At 41.4% G+C, this 19,863-nt stretch overlaps 2 protein-coding genes across 2 annotated transcripts in view; one reads left to right on the forward strand and one right to left on the reverse strand.

Annotated features, from left to right (window-relative positions):
• ubxn6 (UBX domain protein 6) overlaps positions 1-8,560 on the forward strand; it is a 409,082-nt gene extending 400,522 nt beyond the window's left edge. The window contains exon 12 of the mRNA XM_062423746.1: positions 8,551-8,560. The gene's annotated coding sequence lies outside the window, so the exon portion shown is untranslated. The remainder of the gene's footprint in view (positions 1-8,550) is intronic.
• The window catches only part of ncanb (neurocan b), a 97,760-nt gene extending 80,683 nt beyond the window's left edge, over positions 1-17,077 (reverse strand). The window contains exons 1-5 of the mRNA XM_062424244.1: positions 16,939-17,077; positions 10,607-10,836; positions 10,178-10,346; positions 5,502-5,676; positions 1,968-2,095 (exon numbers count right to left, since the gene is read on the reverse strand). Coding sequence (XP_062280228.1) covers positions 1,968-2,095; positions 5,502-5,676; positions 10,178-10,346; positions 10,607-10,836; positions 16,939-17,077 — 841 coding nt within the window. The remainder of the gene's footprint in view (positions 1-1,967; positions 2,096-5,501; positions 5,677-10,177; positions 10,347-10,606; positions 10,837-16,938) is intronic.
• Positions 17,078-19,863: the final 2,786 nt, after the last annotated feature.

Below are 19,863 nucleotides of genomic sequence, written 5' to 3' on the forward strand. Positions count from 1 at the left end.
GGATGAATACACAGACAGCGACTGAGGGAGAAAAAGAAAGGAGAAAGTGGGTATAAAATAGTAATGCAAAAATACGGCTTTAGCAAGCGAGACGGGGAGAGCTCGGGAGGACCACTACGTCTGCATAGCACAAATAAAATTATACGATCAGATGATCCGCTGGCAGTTCGGTGTGTGATGAAAAAAATATGATGCGTGCTGGAGGAGTGGACAGTGAGAATAAGGAGCGGAGAACAGAAGAGTGACTTTAATATGAGCATCCAGGAGATTAATGTCAGCAGTAAAGAATGGTGTTGTGCTGATTTATTGAACCGATATGGAGAGGTGAAGGGTAAAGGATGAAGACGCGACCAAAATGAAAGGCGAAAGAAGCAGAGCGGAATTATGTGAGGAGTGTTGTGTGAGAAGAGAAGAAATAGGATGACTGAAATATTTATGGAAGGATATTGAAATTATAATAATTTATTGAAAAAGAAATCATCACAGAAAGAACGAATCACCTCAGTTGGAGTCATTGAACTTCTTATTTCTAAGACTAATATTTCGCTTTTCACTTAATTAAGCCAAACCATATATAATTATAAATTCAAGGTCTATTACAGTAAAGCCATGGCTGCATGTTGAACAATAGAGATTATTAATTTTTTTTTCTACTGAAGAGAGAAAAAACATTAGCTATTCATCAGTAAGTAATTTCAATTTGGTTGAAGACAATTATCTGCTGAGTGTTTCAATCAGATTGTTAATTTCACTCAATGATCCAGAAACCTGCTACATACTGTATGAAGCCAACAGGTGGTCATGTAATGTTCTCTGCTCATTATCTCCGTCACATACAGGTGTTCATATCATCTATAAATAGCTATGGTTACTCTTACTGCTATTATGCTTAATGACAGTTTTGGTTGCACTGCCTCATAAAAAGTGACCCATATAAACTAACCCCTGCAGCGTTTATGACTGTTGTTTGGAATATGGATGGAATAGGGGATGAATTAAGACTCACAAACACCTATTATTTCAGTCAGCTAGCTCGCGTCGATTTGATTATAATGTGAACGTACAGTCGGAGCCTACAGGTGAATGCTGGAGTGGAGCAGAGCACTCATGGCTTAAGTAATGAGCCATCATAATAAGAAGCATGTGACAGATATGTTGCAGTGAGTGGAGTATGTCATGTCGTGTGAGTACAAGTCGACTCCAGTTGACTGCATGAACTAGTTTCCCTTCATTAATTACAAATATCTACAGTATCTACAAGAAGTAGCGAATACCAATGAGAAATGTCTAACATACTTATCATAATTTCCCAGAGCTCAAACTGAAATATTAAAACTTATTTTTGTCCAATCAACAGTCATATAAGACAACCAAAAGCAAACAAAATACTCACGTTAGAGAAATTGGAACCAACAAATTATTGAATTTTAGCTTAGAAAATCACTCAAGCAGTTATAAAAATAGTGGCTGATTAATTTTCTGTCAATCCACTAATCCTTTTTGCTCTAAATTGAAACATAATTAGTGGAACACTGGACTATTCCTCAACAGTGAAATCCTCCAATTATGTAAATACTGATTTGATTAAACACAGATCACCCCTCATTGGACGGAGATGTAAATAACTGCTCATAAACTTTTAAATGTGTCTTATTGTATGTGTACAGTATTTCTTTTAGTTAGTTACAGCCCTGTACCTTTCCACCTGTTGTATGTCTTGACTGCTTCCACCTGCTTTAGGATAACACTACTGACCCATTTACTGTAGCTTACCTGTCTCCATGAGGTTGTAACATGACAGTTGGTCTCTCTTTTACTCCTACGAGCTCACCTCACCTTCCTCCTCCACTGCCCACCTTCTTTCTGTGCTAACAGCGCATTAAGTTATGGTTGCAGTGTTCTTGCGTAGCACACCCACATGATGCATAACTAAACCTAAATGTATGGTTGCAGCTCCTGACTCCTACCTTCAAGCTTCTTAGCGAAGCAGTAGACATCAAACAGCTCATCAGGTAACCTCTTGCCGTAGTTACGGACTCCAGGTGAGTCCTCGCGATCACCATAGCAACCGGGCCGAGGTGACTGGATGGGATACCTGTGGAGAAAACATAGAGAGAGAGAGAGAGAGAGAGAGAGAGAGAGAGAGAGAGAGAGAGAGAGAGAGAGAGAGAGAGAGAGAGAGAGAGAGAGAGAGAGAGAGAGAGAGAGAGAGAGAGAGAGAGAAGAGAGAGTATACAGAATAATTAGCCTACTATTTTACTTTTTTTTTTTTATTGTTTCTAGAAGTGTTTAATGTTCTGGTAATATATGAATACCAGTAATGCTAAAGCTTGAGACAAAAAGAGAAAGAGGGCTGTAGAAGCACAAAGTCAAGGAGAGGTTAAAAGAATCAAGAATTCCTTCAGTGGTTTGGCATGCCTGTGGGGCTGAGAAAACACCGATCTATATTCAGGCTCCAACTGAGCAATTATTCCACAAGAACATTGATTCCAGCAGCACTAGGGCACAGGGAAAGAGGCTGATTAAAAGATTACGCTGGGCATACAGGGACTTATGAAGTACTAGGAAAAGACACTCAAACACACACAATCAAACATACATGCAGAAGGCACAAATGCACACACAACCATAATCCTGGCGTGCTATTCTTACATAGAAAACCTGCTTTCTGAGCACAACAAGCTAACTAAGTCTTGTACTGTTTCTGGCCTTTTTCTCTCTGTCTCTCTCTCAGCCTCCTTCTTTCTACTTGGTGGCTGATGAAGCAATCGCTGATGTCTGTGCTTTTTTTTATTTCTCCACAGTATTAATTGGACACTTTCCTCCTGGCTGATGTGCAGTCAAGAGCCTCCTGGACCTGGGCCAATTAGATAGCTCCCACGTGGAAACAACAGGAGCGCAGGACAGAAGGAGAGAAAGAAATGGGGAAGGAAGGCATGCCGCAGGAAGGTTGTGAAAAACTGTCAGGGAGACAACAGTCAATCTGCTGGGCTACTGGAGCAACAGCGATTTGAAATTAAAATGTAGATATGGATATGGAGAACACTGTTGAGAGACGAGCTCTGACTGGTAATGTTAAGAGGGACTTAATGGAAGGTGGCAAGCTGAAGCACACGCAGCAGTCTGACAGACAGCTTGGAGGGAGCAGATGTAGTTAACCGTCTTTCCAGTGTGCAAACAAGCAATTAGGTCCAATTATGTTGTGCATTTTCATGTTTATAGAAACTGCAAAAAAGATGAAAATGACTTTCACACTGTCATACTTCATACTTCTACACTGTTCATCAAATTTGCAGACTGCATTTCTTTTTTGTCATGTTTTATCGTGTGACAAATTATCAGGACAGATTCATGATTGAGACTTTCTCCAAAGGCAAGCGCAGTACATATAACAGGAAGTGCTTTCATCATTTTAAAGGAGTGCTCATAACTGTGTTAATAACTCCTGTAACTCATGACTAGCTGTGCTGTGTTTGTTGCCATGCCAACTCTAACCAGGGGTATAATAAATGAACTTCACTGTTTTGTTATGTATTTCTTTTCTTCTGCATACTGGATCTGGGTTTCTCGAGCATCCTTGGATCTAGATTTCTTTTCTTCTGCATACTGGATCACTGCTAAACAACAATCACGTCATACACCTGGTATTCTGTGATCCAATGCATCCCGACCCAAATCGTGATGTATATGAGGATGGTAGCAAACCCTGGATCTCAAAAGAACTAGCTGTACTATGCAGGAAAAAGACTTCTGCCCTTAACAGTGAAGACAGGGAGAAATATATGTCTGCCAAATATGAAGTGTGCTCTGCATCAGGAAAGCCAAGTCTGACTACACAAAAAAACTGGAACACCAACTCACCACCAACAGCCCCGGAGCAGTCTGGAAAAGCCTGAAGGCGATAACAAACTACAAAAAGGGGCCCACTTCACCACCAGATGAGGACCTAAGTCTCCCTGACAGGCTCAATGATTTTTATGCACGGTTTGAGGATGTACACACTTCACCACTCATTCCCCTTCTCCCTTTCTCCCTTTTCCATCCAGGAAGCTGAAGTGAGGAGGCTTTTCGAAAGACAAAAAATAAAAAGTAAAGCAGCAGGGTCAGCTTAGTTCTCTGCTGTGCTTAGACACTGTGCAGATCAACCAGACCTAGTTCTCACTGACATTTTCAACACCTTCTTACGACAGTGCGCGGTCCCTGAGTGTTTAAAAAAAATCTACCACCATCCCTGTCCCTGAGTTGGACAAAACAACATACCTCAGGCCAGTTGTCCTCATTTCACTGGCTATGAAAGTGTTTCAACACTTAGTCTTTTCCTTCCTGATGTCCTGTAAATCCCCACTGATGGACCCATATCAGTTTGCTTATTAGGCTAATAGATCCATAATCCTGGCTCTTAACTTCACTATGCAACACCTGGAATAAACAAACACCCACGCACACATGCTGTTCGTAGAGTTTAGCTTAGCTTTCAACACATTAATCCTGTCTTGCTTGTCACCAGGCTTCAAGACTTTCACATCAAAACACGTCTGTTACTGTCTCCTGGACTTTCTTAGAAACAGAATTAAAGCAGTCAAGGGTAACAGTGCTACATAAGGCCACATGTAACTCAGTACTGGCTGTGTGTTATGTATTTTGCTTTTCTCCATCTACACCAACGAGTTCAAATCTCATCGTAGCTCAGTCAAAATGTTCAGGTACACAGATGACACCACTATCATCTTATTAATAACAATGAAGATAATCAGTCCTATTAAGAGCTGAAATGGGCTGTATATTGTTGCAGGAACAAGCTCTTATGCAATACCTCAAAAACAATAGAAACAGATGTAGGCTTCAGGAGGTGGACAAAAACCAAGGCAGCAGTTCATATCTTTGACCAACCCATAACCCTGACACCTCAGCACCTGCATCAATGACAACCTCAAATGGTTCATCAACACCAAATACATAATTAAAAAGGCCAGCAAAGACTGTACTTCCTCAGACAACTGAAGAAATATCTTGTCTTAAAGCTTCTATAAAGCCAGCATAGAGAGCATCCTCACATCAACATCTTTTTCTGTCTGGTATCGGAGTTCAGACAGTCACACCAAGAAGAAATTGGAGTGGATTGTCACTAAAGCCACCGACATAATTGGTTGTGACCTTTCCCCAGTCAACCCACTGTAGGCGGACCTTCAACAGGGCAGCTAAACTTACCAGCTACCCCTCCCACCTAACCCCCCACCTGATCCAACCTCTCCCCTCTGGAAGGCAATACAGATCTATCTATCTATTGAGGGCACCTTTTACAACAATCAAGAGGACTCTAGTCATGTAGATGGTATCAAAGCCACTGCATTGTATAATATAGTAACCATAGTGTTTTTTTCATATGGGTATGGTTGCAATGACAAACTTGAAGTTGAAGATTTTTTTCTTCTTCCTTCAACAGCAAACCTAAACATTGGCTTTCAAACCACTGCACAGATACTTAAAGTCTAAATCCTTACCTTACAGTCTGGTCGGACAGCCATCCAGCGTCACAGTTGTCATAGCCATCAGCAAAGGTGGCCTGCAGTTGACCCGGTGTTGCGATGACTGCTGAATTCTCCACACATACCCTCTTTGCATCACTGAAGGACAGGGCGTAGCGGTCATGTGGGGCTCGGTAGTGAAATACCACACCTGCAGCAAAGAGATGGAGGATGTGATAACAAGTAGGGAGAATGCTCCAGATAGTAATTGAAATGATTTTATGGCCCGCAACCTTTGGGTCGCAGAAATATTTATGAACTGCAACCTTAAACTGTAAAACATGGACATGTACATGCTTACAGACACATGAACATAAAGCCCCCTAGACATTATCATCATGTAGTGACATTGTTCCATCTGTGCAGGAGGAAACAACAACATTCAGGTTCATCCACCTGCATATGTGAGTCTCATTTACATCAGACAGTTCAGTCGGTTCGCTTGTCATTAGAGAAAAGAGATGTTGCCCTTGGATACAGTGTATGACAAACAGTGGTGATGTTTATTTTACTGCTTTAACACACACTCACACAATGTCACCCTGCTGCACCCCGCCTGCCTCCGCTCATGATGGAAAGACAAAGAAGGCAGACGTAGAAACAGAGAAATACACTGAATTCAAAGAGATGCATGTATTGAAGCACAGAGACAGAACGAGAGGTGGAGAGGAGGACAGGAATACAAAAAGTGCATCTTGACAGAGAGGTTAAAAAAACTGAAACCAGGAACACAAATGGGGGCACAATTCCCGGTGCTGTGAAAGCAGCATATATTCCACTTAAATGGGAAAGAGATAGCTTTAGAAGTGTTCATCTAACGTTCCCTCACCTCATCACCTCCGCCTGCCATTCATGCAGTTCTGCTCCCCTGAGGAACATTCAGCTACATGGAAGCCAGTGGCTACTAACATAGCTCTTTTATCTTGCTGGCTTTGTCTGGGAGAGTGACAGAGATTCCCGTGAGATGGAGAGCAGTGTGGCAATGTGAACATTAGCACTCCAGGCCATGGGCGTAGAAAACAAGGACTATGTGTGTTTGTGTGTGAATGACGCACATATATACACATCCCTCAATTCCAGCTGTCCATCCAGCCATTATGTCATCTAGGTGTTATTTAACTCCTCACAGAAATATAGAGCAGGAGTCCTCCTCCTTTTTTGTGTTTTCTTCTCTCTTCTCCTAATTTCTGTTTTTCCTTTGAGGTGTCGGGATCTAGTCCAAACAGATATGCTGGCTTGCTGGCTAATATGTACACAAGAGAGACAAATTGGTTTCCTCTCAGTGTGGGAAACCCAGTCCCATTCCACAGGAGGGTTGAATGCCCAATACCTCTCCCATCTATTTTTACCCTCCATATCTTCACACATCCCTACAGTCTCCAGGGAGAGCAACAGGAAGGCACCATTTGTGGGTAGATTCGATGCTTTACAGTTGCACGATGCCCTCATTGTAATATTGCAGTTGGTGTCCCTTGGCAGTATTGCTTAGTATACTACACTGCACTATAAAATAGACAACACAATCACATTTACTGTGTTTGAAGTCAAACCGATTGTTGAATTCTCCTGATGTTTTGAGGTATAATGATACTATACTGTAGCTACTGTGCAAATTCCTCTTTCTTCTTTATCAAAAGAAGATAAACCATTGACTTATTTGTGGAGAGCATTGACTTCAAGCCTCTGTGCTTTTTCTGTAGAGAGCAGACATTGCACACACAGCAATGGGCAGTCCTGTAACCTTTGCGCTGTCCATTAACCGATGATTCAAATCGCGACTCATAGTAATGTACAGAATCAGAGACATGAGACATCAGCCTCCTCCTTTTTTTGGTAATTCAAATTTTGACAAAGTGAGTACACAAATGAAAACAAACTCCAAAGGAATATGCTGAAATTATTAGTTTTTTTATTTAAACTGTCTCCACCACTTGTGCACTATATTGTGCAGAGGTTGTAGAGACTACTACAATGCTCTTTTCACCATTCTGATATTATATACTACCTATTGTCCCCTTAAAAGTTAATGGTAGGCAGCCATATCTCACCACAGACGGCCGACACACACAATCAATGGCACTGCGTTCTAACTGGTGAGACACGGCCAATTGACCGGTCAATATGTGACGAGACAAAGAAAGAAGAAGGAAACAAAGCAGAAAGAAAGAAGAGGTAGCAAGAGAGGAAGGACATCTCATCAGAGGCTTGGACACACACAAATTAAGTCTATGAGAAGAGCAGTGTGGATTAATATGATATTGATATAGCTGAGCAGTATCAATATCTGCTAATTAATACGTTAAGCACTCAGTAGAATTAGTGTGAGGACGGCTGTGGTCTGTCATGTAGCGTGACTGCCAATTAAGGCTAAGCCCCGGAGATGGCTACTCCTCGCCGGCTACGTAATTGGTTTCTCTCTGAAGGAGTGGTTTCATGGCGTGTTAATCGATTGGCCAGGAGGGGGAGGAAGCAGGGTCTCCCAAGCATAGTGGCAGGGGGCTCACTTATTAAATGTAAAGGGCTCGTATTGAGAAAGATGAGGGGCCTGACTTTTTTGAGAAATACAGATTGTCCCGATACTGGCATCAGAAAGACATAGTACCTTATACTAGCACACCAATGCAATACCAGTAAAAGGGTGGACACACTTGTTCATTCAAGGGAATAGGGAGGTTTGTCGAAACCACAACACTCACACACATTTACATTTGAGCTACATCCAAGCTACGGAGTGGAGGCTGTTTGTGCTGTGTCTGGGTAAAAGAAAAAAAGCCACTAGCCTCATAGAGTTCAATGGAGCTGATATTAGCAACACTAGCATGGATTTGTGGCAAGCGACAGCATAGTGTACAGTGTGTAATGCATTGTGTGATTCCCTGCAGTCATTTTGATAATAGCTTATTATTAAAAATAGTGAGTGACCTGGAAATAATCTGATGATAGCTCTGCAGCTAAAATACTCTGACACAGTAATTATGGCTATACTACAGCGAGCTACCTCCAGGTAGTGTGGTAATTCAACAAGTACCTGTGTCCTGGATACAGAAAATGCAGTAAATGCTTTGCTAGTTTAGTAAAGCCACTGAGAGTCATACAAAGCTCCCACAGTAACACTATTTGACTATATACAATAGCCAACGCTGCTGGGTTCCAACCTTATTGGTTTAATTAGGCTTTCAGTGCATGAACAGCACCTGAGTGGCCCAGGTCAATGATGTTTAATGTGTTCTAGTTCCCTAACCTTTTCCCCATCATCATACATTTTGCATGGACAGTAAACAACCTTGGGTGTAATAGCTGTATTAGCTTGACATGGAAAACAGGGTCATTATTATTCATAGTGGCAGACCTTGAGTGCAGTGGGGGAGCTGTACACAAGAAAGAGTGGAGTGTTGATTCATTCAGACAACAATTTGATGTAGGTGAAAAGACACACACTGAAACAGTTAAATGGTTTTAATTACTTTGTACATCACCACTCATCAGAAGGTGCTAACGTGAAATGTGATAGGTGATGATATTGAATCACGGAAATAATCAGGTTTATGAGGATACTTGCTCTCTCATTCTTTCTATATCAATAATGCTTTATTGGTGTGACTGTCCAGATTTAATAGCACCGCTGTATATCAGACTAATGAAACACAACAATGTCAAGGTGCTCATTTTAGTATATTTAAAATTAACAGACAGAAAGTAGATTAAACTAATTTACTCAAAGCCTCTTTTGGTCATTGTTACTGTCATTGTCCTTCATCTCGCACATCGAAAGACTGCAATAGTTGCCCCCCCAAGCAATAGTTTCCTCATGCTATTTTCTGAATATGAGAACCATGGGCTCAAACTTTCAACTCAATATTGGAATCAATAAATCAATAACATAAATAAACTGTTAACATAAAAACCTAGTTTAATTTCCAATGTGCCTACTTTTATGTTTGAGTTAGGTTATGTCCATCTTTGCTGTCTGAACAATGTCTCAACTTGTACTCCTCTGACTTACCAAATGGAAACTTTATTTGGGAACATTTGGGAATTGTTTTGCATTGTCTATGGTGTTTGTTTTGTTGTTGGCAGGTGAAATTTGTCCATCTGCCACCTAAATACGCACCTATTCCTTGCTGAATGCATGCTGCAAGCTGCAATGACGTTACCACAACACAAAATGTGACAATTGGTCCAAATCACAGGTTGATTTAGCCATTTCATGAAGAAATGTTTTGGTAATTTTGCAAAATTGCAAAATTGCAATTTCCTGGAGGACTGAAGATTTTCACAACATTATATGAAATATTGAATATTTTAAATAGCATAGTACTCATTGTGGTTAGGTTCTCTCATTCAATTATTGAGACTGAGATCTACCAATTATCCAATTACGTCATAATCCTATAAAAACTCCTGGGAAGTTAGCAAATGTATTAGCTTGTAGTAGGTAGCTAACTTGCAGCTGGTTCATAATAAATATATGAACCAGCATATCTCTAGATCTAATATCTTTAGTTAATGTTTTTTTTTTTACATTACATTAGGGGTGATATGAAATATTTGTACAATGTCCATAAAACAAGACTAGCAGACAGGTTAGTATGCTCTAGCATGAATGTGACTTAATTACAATGGCTGCCTTAGGAGTGAATTGGGGTATTCACCTGTGACTTCCAGGGGAACTGTGTCCTGCTCGTCATTGATGCCAACTACGACCTCACAGCGGTACAGACCGGAGTCGCTGGAGCGTAGCCCAGTCAAAGCAAGGCTGGCATTGTAGCGGTTCTCATTGTAACCAGGCAGTGTTACACGACCCTGGAAGGCCTTCTTCACCTGGGGGAGGACGGGAGGGAAGGGAGAAAACATAATTGACAACAGGGATGTAACGTAGGATGACAGGGAGGAAAGGAAAATAAGAAATAAAGAAGAAGGGAGTGATGGGAGTATTAAGCAGAGAGGAGAAAGAAATGGGGAAGGGGATGGGATAGAGAGGATGAATGGGGGTGAGCAAGAGAAAGTGCAGAGGAAATAGGAGGAACTGAAAAATCACTGAGCCATATCAGCAGAGAAAAAAACTATAAAAACAACTGTACCTTGACCACATTGTCTTTGGCCACCAGGACCGATTGTTCCTTCTGCAGGCCGTCTGAGCCTCTCTGGCCCCAAACCTTCGTCCACTTGATCCTGGGGGGCTCAGGGGATGAACCGGCACCAGGGCGGAGGGTGAAGAGGCAGGGGAGGAGAACTGTTTTGGACAGCTCCTCACTAATGGTCTGATGGGTCACCTTCCGCATATTCACCACTGTGTCGGCATTGGTTATACCTGAGGAGAGGAGAGAAGAGAATCAATGCTGTCTTGTAAATGAAGCTTCAAGATGTTATTTGACATTACTTTGAAAAGCTGTTAATTAATTGCTTCTTAGAGATGAAAGCATGCTTTTCTTCTAGTTTCTTTGTTCTATCAGGTCCACCTGGTTGTGGAGTCAAAGGGAAAGAACAGAGGTTCATTGGGCTGATTATTGATCATTGATCCAGCAGACAATTATTGTGCTACCTGAACAGTGGGAGGCAGGACTAAACTGCAGAGGGGGAGATATCAAAAGTCCTCTCATAAGCCATACATCAAACCTGGATATGCGCTATCGGATCAATATCACCAAATCTTTGCAGCTTAAAGCACCACTGCAACCACAGAGATAAAAATATTACTTTCATCAAACCTGATGACAGAGAGAAAGGGTATCTTTAGAAATATTCACAGTGCAGTGCATTCAGAAAAGCTCTAGTATTCTACGTTTTGTTCAGCACAAATCTGTAATGTTCCACTGCATTTTCATTGTTGTATTTTCTCCCAGCCAGTGTAAAACTAATTTCACTTCAGCGCAAAAACAGGTAGAGACATATCATTACAGTATTATTATGCTCTAATCCTGTGTCACCTTGCCTGAAAAGACAGAGGTTGCTGATTTACATTGTAGAGGAAATATATGAATTCCATGCTCACAAAAAAGTAATACAGATTATCATCTTTACGCTATATCTGCTTCTGTTTATTCAGTGTGCACAGGGTGTGAATGAGGTTTACCTGTAAAGCCTTAACCCTCATCTGACTGTTTTCTAGCTTCTTTATCAGTCTCTCTTTCCTATGGCCTCTCTATAGAACAATGGCAAACAGTATGTTTAATCTAATTTGCTCCTGAGCCCAGCATCATTGCATATTTTTTCAATCAGTAAGCCACTTTTTAAAAAGTGATAGCTGCGTGGCTCTCGGGATGACAATGTCCCCGAGACACACTATAGGGATATATGCCAATCAGATCACAACTTTGGTCCAGACTGAAATATATTGACAACTATTGGATAGATTGCCATGAAAGATGGTACGCATATTCATGGACAAATTGAAATAACTTTGGCTATCCCCTGACTTCACATATTGCGCCATCATTGGGTTAAATGTTTAATTTGTTCAAGATAAAATAAAATAAAAACAAAAACAAATTTAATTTTTGACAAAATACTTGCATCAACCCCAGCTGAAATTGCCAATTTGCAAATGTGAGCATGCTAGCGGGCTAAACTAACTGCATGTTAGCATGCTCACATTATATAGACTCTGAATCCTGTTCAATCACCTTGCCAGTTTCTGAGACTTCTTTGTCTGAAAGTTCCTTCATATAAAAGAAGCAACCATAATTTGCAAAGCTCTCCCACGGTGTCTATCAGAAAATATTTCTGGCAGTGCCAGAGGAAAAAAGAACCTTATTTGAGCTCATCAACCTGGTAAAAGAAATCTAATGTCAAGCCGTAAAGAAAGAGAAGCAAGGGAAGGAGAGAGAGTAAAATATAAAAGCATGAAAGGACAGGAAAAAAAGACAGTCTAGGTGGGTGGAACAGACAGTGTGGTTGAACAGTGGAGAAAATGAGCCTATTGATTTCTTTTCATTAGTGTCAGTTTCCATTGTACACATTCTGTGTGTCCTGCTCCACTTCTGTTTGATTGGATGCATGTTAAAGTGCTACACGCTGCAGGGACGGCCTCTCCTGTCTGTAATTAAATGGCAGATTGGTGGAACAATGTTTTTCCAGCAGTCACAGGCCCACCGCTGCGTGAGTCACTCAACCTCTTCGTCCTTCTCTCTACTCTGTCATTTTTCTCCCCATCTCCTGCCATTCTCTTTTCCCTCCTCCTCCCCAGCAGCAGGACCACCAGTCAGCTTTCAGATGAGCATTTCAGTTTGGTTCTTCTTCTTTTCATCTGAAAATCTTATTTCTTTCTTTAGTCTTTACATGCAGTATATAGGACATATAAAATATACAGTTTCATTTTTAGAACTAGCTTTGTTCTTAGTCCTGCAGAGAAGATACAATTCACATCACTATTCATATCATTGGTCAACTTTGATTGCCACTGGATTTGAAAGGGGGTATATGTGTGTGTGTGTGTGTGTGTGTGTGTGTGTGTGTGTGTGTGTGTGTGTGTGTGTGTGTGTGTGTGTGTGTGTGTGTGTGTGAGCATGCCCTGCTATGCACATCCACAATTGAAAATATCTCATCTCTCATTTGCCATTCATGAAACACTGAATGCACGACCTCCACACACACATAAACAAACACCTAGACACACCTAGACACACACAAACACACACACACACACACACACACACACACACACACACACACACACACACACACACACACACACACACAAAGCTTTGAAGCCACCATTTTTCATTCCTTGCTGTATGGCTAATGTGCCTTCGAGCACACACAAATAGGAGACGTGCGAATAGCTGTCATTTTGCTCATTCCGTTATGCTGTTGCAGTTGCTCAAGCTAAGAGGTTGAGTGCTTCTTCCCTGATAGCTTAACATCAGCCCTCCCATCACATTTTCCCCTCCCCACAGACGCATAAACACACATAAATACCCACTGCTCCGCTTCTCCTACTGACATCGTCTTAGACAAGCACTACTTGTCTAACTCCCTCACCACCTGATATATGTTGTTCTGCATGGCAGCATCAAATTGGATTTATGCTCTGAAATGGCCTCTCGTTTCGCACTTGAGAGGAGTTCAGCCCGTTGAGTGAAGTGACCTGTGAAACACAATGCAGGCTTTCAAAGGCAGCGTGGTGTAAGAGAAGAAAAGAGGAGAGTTGAGGAATAAATAAGCAAAGCATTGAGGGTCGCTAACAATGGGTCAGACAATGGGTCGATCCAACACTTGAAATATCTCAACAGCTATCTTTGACGGACATTCATGGTCCCCAGAGGATGAAACCTACAGACTCTGGGGACCCTCAGACCTTTCTTAGAGCGCCACCATGACATTCACATGTGTGTTTTTTTTAGTTTAGTTTAGTTTATTAGGATCCCTGTTTCCTGGGGTCTGATCAAGTGAGTGAAATGTTTCAAAACTAATAAAAGGACTGCTATGAAATTTAGTAAAGATTAATGTTCCCAACAGGATAAACTGTAAGTTTAGTGATCTGTGACTTTTCATCTAGTTCCATCATCCAATTTTAATTTGTCCAATACTTTGGTACCAATACTAGTGACATTCCCATCAGCCTCAGCTCTACTTTGTGTCTTTTGGATTTTGTGTTAATCAACAAATATTAGTATGCTGACACGCAAACATGCAAAACGATACCTGCCTAAACACCATGATTCAACATCATGATTAAATCAATAGTTAGGTTAAAGCACTGCTTTCCTAAAGTATAGCCTCATAGTCAACAGGAAGCAGCGGTGACACACTCCCGCTCTACTGCTGATGCTGCTGGAGACAAAGCGCTGTTATTCTATCTGCCATGTGTATGTCCATTAAGTTTATGAGACATGTGTGACCACATTCTTTACATGCCGGGTTTGTTTTTGCCAGACAGGCTTGCATATATGAAATTTAAATGTGAATGCAATGAATGTTATTGCCTGTATGTATTTATTGACTCACAATTACTTTTGAATTATGCATCTTTTTCATTTCTGACTTTAGCTTAAAACCTTAGAGATAGATAGAGAGAGAGAGAGAGAGAGAGAGAGAGAGAGAGAGAGAGAGAGAGAGAGAGAGAGAGAGAGAGAGAGAGAGAGAGAGAGAGAAGAGAGAGAGAGAGAGAGAGAGAGAGTGTGAGAGAGAGAGAGATTTCCAATGGACACTGAAACGGCGACGAGCTGTGACATGGTCACTGCTCAGGGTTATGTACCATTCTTTGGAAAGAATCATTATTTGTTGATACTTTTTTCATTTAGAACTTTCTGTCAAAGTCAACAGTTTCCAATATCTCACTGGATACAAAATCTCCACTTTACTAACAAAGGAACTCCAATTATTTTGGTGATAAAAGGTTAAATGACATTTTCTGTGAGTTATATAACATTGTCACAAACTGGCACAGTGAATCCAGTTTGTGGCCCCCACAAGGCCAGCGCAGTAATGTGCTCTGTGATGGGAGTAGCTGTAGAAGAAAATTGATGCACTTGTATTGTAATTGATGTGCTTTTCTCTCTCACACTGACTGAAGAAAAACACACACACACACACACACACACAAACACACACACACACACACACACACACACACACACACACACACACACACACACACACACACACACACACACACACACACACACACACACACACACACACACAAAAAGAACAGTCCCAAAACACAATCAAACTGCCATTTCTAAACCACCTTGCCGAGAGCTTACTAGAAACAAAAGCAGGCAAATTCATTCTTCAGCTAAGAGGCATCAATTACGTTTAATCTGCTTGCTAGGTTTTTTGCCAAGTTCCACCTGGATAAGCACCATTTGGGTAACATTATGCTACTTATGTTGCCAATCGCAAGACTGTGCCACAAATGAAGCCAACCAAGCTTTGCAATCACAGTCTCATTCACATTCTCTGTCCCTTTACGCTCTTTCTGTCCACTTCATTCTATCTCGTTTCCCAGCTGGTGCTCCAATTTACACAAATAAATCAAATGAAATTAATTACGGATCCCCTCTTGAAAAGCCTGAATTACATTGTGAAGGAGACTTGGTGAAAAAATAAAATAAAATAAAAAAAATAAAAAAACATTGCTCTCTTCCTCCATGGTAATGAATGTAAACAAGTGAAGGTCCTTGTTGGCATTCCTATATCAAATCTGCATTTAGATGGAAGTGTTATCACAGGCATGACCCTCAAAAGACTGCCTTTTGTTTGGTTAGCCTTCTGTGTTTTTAATATTGCTCTTTGTCACCCTTTTTCTAACTGAGATCTCACCTGGCTGTTGAGTTATAACAAGGAGAGGGAATACTGAAGCTGAATGCCAATACAGAGCAGGAAAGTGCTGAAAAAGACACGCATGTGCTTGACAAAACTCATCCATTGGACAACGCGTCAGTTTGTCTGACTTCGCCTGTCAGTGCAAGTGCAGACAGGGGCAGGCTGTGAGAGGACACGCCTTGCACCTCCTCTTGGAAGCTCCACTTCCAAGAGCTTGCAGGTAAAAGTCAGATTTTCTTATTTTCTTTCTGCTGGTTAACAGTGGCAGCTACGTGATCGTCACCGTTGGCCCATCTGTCTTCGCTTTAGAGGTGCTCGAGAATTATTAAACACAGTCGGTGAGCCTTTATGTGCCTGGCACTGAGATGTACACAGACACAGGAGGGGTTGTAATGGCATTTTCACTGTAATAAGAACACAAGTGTGAACATCTTTTCTTCTCCTCCTCCTTACCCTCCTTTCTTTCTTTTCTTTCCTTCTTTCCGTTGTGCCTACAACAGGTTTTCCAACTATAAAGGCCCCATTGTCTTTAAATTCTCTGCATCAAATCAGTCAGACTGCCAGTCAGCAGACTGATCGAGTGCATCCTCTCCTGTCATCGCCACTTCACTCTTGCTGCCTGGTTGTCTTCCAGAAGTGTGTGTAGGTCATAAATGAAGATAGATGAGCTGTCTGACAGAGGCTTGCTGCTATTAGTTGATCACTGTGTTAAGAAATGACAACTGATATGACACAAACAACTGGAGTCAAATGGGTTTTTATAATTCTCAGAGTTGGTTTGAATTTGGAGCATGATGGATGTGTGAGGGCAGTACAGGAAAATAGTTTTAAACTGACTTAATGGAAACACTTTCTTCTGTGGTTTTGTAATTTCCCAGTAACATCTCAAAAAAAGGCTCCGAACTTTCCGCATTGACATTGAGATGCCAGTTAAGGCCAATTATTTAAACTTTCAGAGACATCCACTCAACTTCTTTTTCTTCCTATCTATATATATGATATTGATGGCTGCTGACCAGTTAGACTCCAGCACACCTGTAGCAGCCACCGATCACTAGACTCCTGTTACATACATATTTTAATGTCTTTTGTAATGATCTGTGATGTTAAAACATCAATTTCCACACAAAGCAATTTCAGTTACAGTACTGGTGCACCACTGAGAGTTTGTCCACGTGGTTCCTGACAGCGCTGTCAGCCAAAGTGTTGATCACAATGGACTTCACCAGAAGAAGCAGTGCCAGCGCCTGCTTCAAAGGTAGTTTAGCCAACTTCACTAACATTCAGCTCCAGAACTAATAGTTTTGGAACATAAAAACAGAAATGAGGGAGTCACGCTGCCCTCTGTCAAGCTGCCCTCTTTTTCCATCACCCTTTTCTGTTTCCATTACATTTAGTTTTGTAGATAGGCAACACTAGGCTTGTAAAAGTATAATCTGCTGTTTCATTAGCCTGTGTTACTCTGTGTACAATGACAGACAAAATGTAATTATTTGACTAACAAAATGAGGTTCAACATTTATGGTGCAGCTTTAGCTCTCAGATTTATGTTTGACTTTAATTCATTGATTTGAGTTCAGCACTTGCTGATTTCCAGAAGAATGTCCTTGAAAGAACAGCTGCATTTAAACACAACTAAATATTAATTCATTATCAGTTTGTTACTGGAAACTTTACTCCCTTACAATACTTTGTATGTTGAATTGTATGCTTGCCTACATTCTTAGCTGACCTGCTGTACACCTACTAAAAGACTCTACAGTAGGTTACACTAGCAGTTAACTGTAATTCATTAATTGGAAATGTACCAAGTGAACACTGTCACCATTTAAAAAAAAAAAAAACTATAATTAGTATAAAATTACATCTCTCTAGGAATGTGCTGTTCCACAAAGTATTTCAAGGAAATTACAGGAAGTTGTAGGACAATGTTACTGACTTAACCCAAGTAAAAAACATTCATACAACTGTAATTAACAGCTTCGTTATAGAAGTTAGTTGATGTTATTTTATCATCAAAGGTAAAATCAAGTTCCTTTTGAAAGGCTATAAACAGCCTCCCACCCCCACCCCCCCAAGAAAAAACAGAAAAATATAAGTGAAAACTCGTGAAACTTATTGAACGACTTGGAAGTAGTTGAATCATTTTTATTTTCTGATATGAATAAAAGATCTTACGGACAGCAGCTTCAAGTGTGGGTTTGTTTTTGAGCGCGCTGCTGGTCTGACAAAACTGCTTGCTGTCTTTATTGTTTTGTTTGTAGAGAAATGCATCCTTTTAACTAAACCTTGGATGACGTATAAAGACAAATGGAGGAAACAAGGCACAAGGAGAAAATAACATGAATAGAGTGGTGGCTGCTCCTAAACACTGAGACGTTAACGTTAAGAGATGGAGAGAGAGAGAAATATGCTGCGACTGCCCCGACCAATCCCAAAAATTATAACCATGGCAACAGAGGCGCCACAAATGGAAAAAGGGGAAAGATCTTCTGATCAGGGGGAAAAAAACAACAACACACACACACACACACACACACACACACACACACACACACACACACACACACACACACACACACACACACACACACACACACACACACACACACACACACACACATATTAAACTATGTGCTTTGGGGGTGGCCTCTTCAAAGAATAGATCTGAGGCTATGTACTGTATAATGTAAATTGAATGAGGAGAGACTGGTTTCCTCTTTCTTTTTTCCACAGTGTTTGATCAATGGTCTGTGCTTCACTGCAGTGCAGCCTCCTTTCCCCTCCAGGAAGCGCATGCAGACTGAAATATGCAAAGAAACACACACATACATACACACACATGCAAATAAACACACAGTCCCACATAGCCAAGTGTACACGCAAGCCATGCCAAGACTGGGAGAAAGTTTTCTGTATATGTGTGCGTGTGTATGTGTAGTCATTTTGCCTGTCTGCGCACAGCAGGTCTGCCAGGCGGACATCACGCAGGGTTTGGAAATGATGTCTCCATGCTGACATTTTCTCTCGCATGATATCTTCTCCCCAAAACATCCCTCTGGATCCTGCCTCCTCCTTCCTTCCTTTATTGTATTCCTCCTATTTCTCCTCTCTGTGTATTCCTGTCTTTTCTTGCCTTCTCTGTTTTCCCTTATCTCATTCAAGCTTTCTTTAAAATTGTATCACTTGCCCCTTCCTGTTATTCACACCCATTCACACCCTTCTCAATGTTACTTCTCCCTTCCTCCCTTTTTTCACCTTAATTTTGGGTATGTTTCATTTCATAATTTCCCCTCTACCCCACATTTACTGTACACTCTAATCATGCTTCAAACCCTTTGTGACCCAGACTGCCTGCTCTTGTTTCCTCTTGCTGCTCCTCCTCTCCTGCTGATAAACCATCTCACTGTAGCGTTCTCCCCATGTTCGCTGACTGCTACCAGGCCATGTCAAGCTTCTCAAGAACTCCCCCCCCCCGAGGCTGCTGCCGTGACTAATTTTGCACCTTCTGAAGCATAATGATACATTTATCTCGTGTGGCACACAGCCAACATTTTAAATTTATAAACACACATGTACGTACGCACACACATACACACACGAGGAGGGGTTGCATAAAAGTGCAGGCATGCTCACACTATCGTCAAAGCTCACACACACGTGAAATAGCTCACCCCTAATCTGTCCTCCCCAACCCCCCACATCCCATCACCTCTTTCCAATCTCTGGGCTGTCAAGCAAAGTGTCAAGGGGTGAGCTTTAGTGCCAACCCTCCCAGTGGCCCCCTCTACCTCCCATTGACTATTTCCAGAGTCACTAAGCTGAAAAAAAGCACAAAAAAAAGGATGGAAGAGGAAGAAAGCGCAGGAACAGGGGACATTAATGCCCTCAAAAACCAAAATCCCTCAAAGCAGAGGCAGGGAGGGTCTATTTGCATGACATTTACACTCTGAAAGGCACATGTGAGTGTGTTTATCAGGCTCCTCAGAGATGGTGTGTGTGGTGAGGTGGGCGGGGGGCTTCAGTGTGCACTGCTTGGCAAGTTGGCTGCATAAACTACCAGGCAGAT

Source organism: Scomber scombrus, chromosome 8, assembly GCF_963691925.1.
Source record: "Scomber scombrus chromosome 8, fScoSco1.1, whole genome shotgun sequence".
Taxonomy (NCBI): domain Eukaryota; kingdom Metazoa; phylum Chordata; class Actinopteri; order Scombriformes; family Scombridae; genus Scomber; species Scomber scombrus.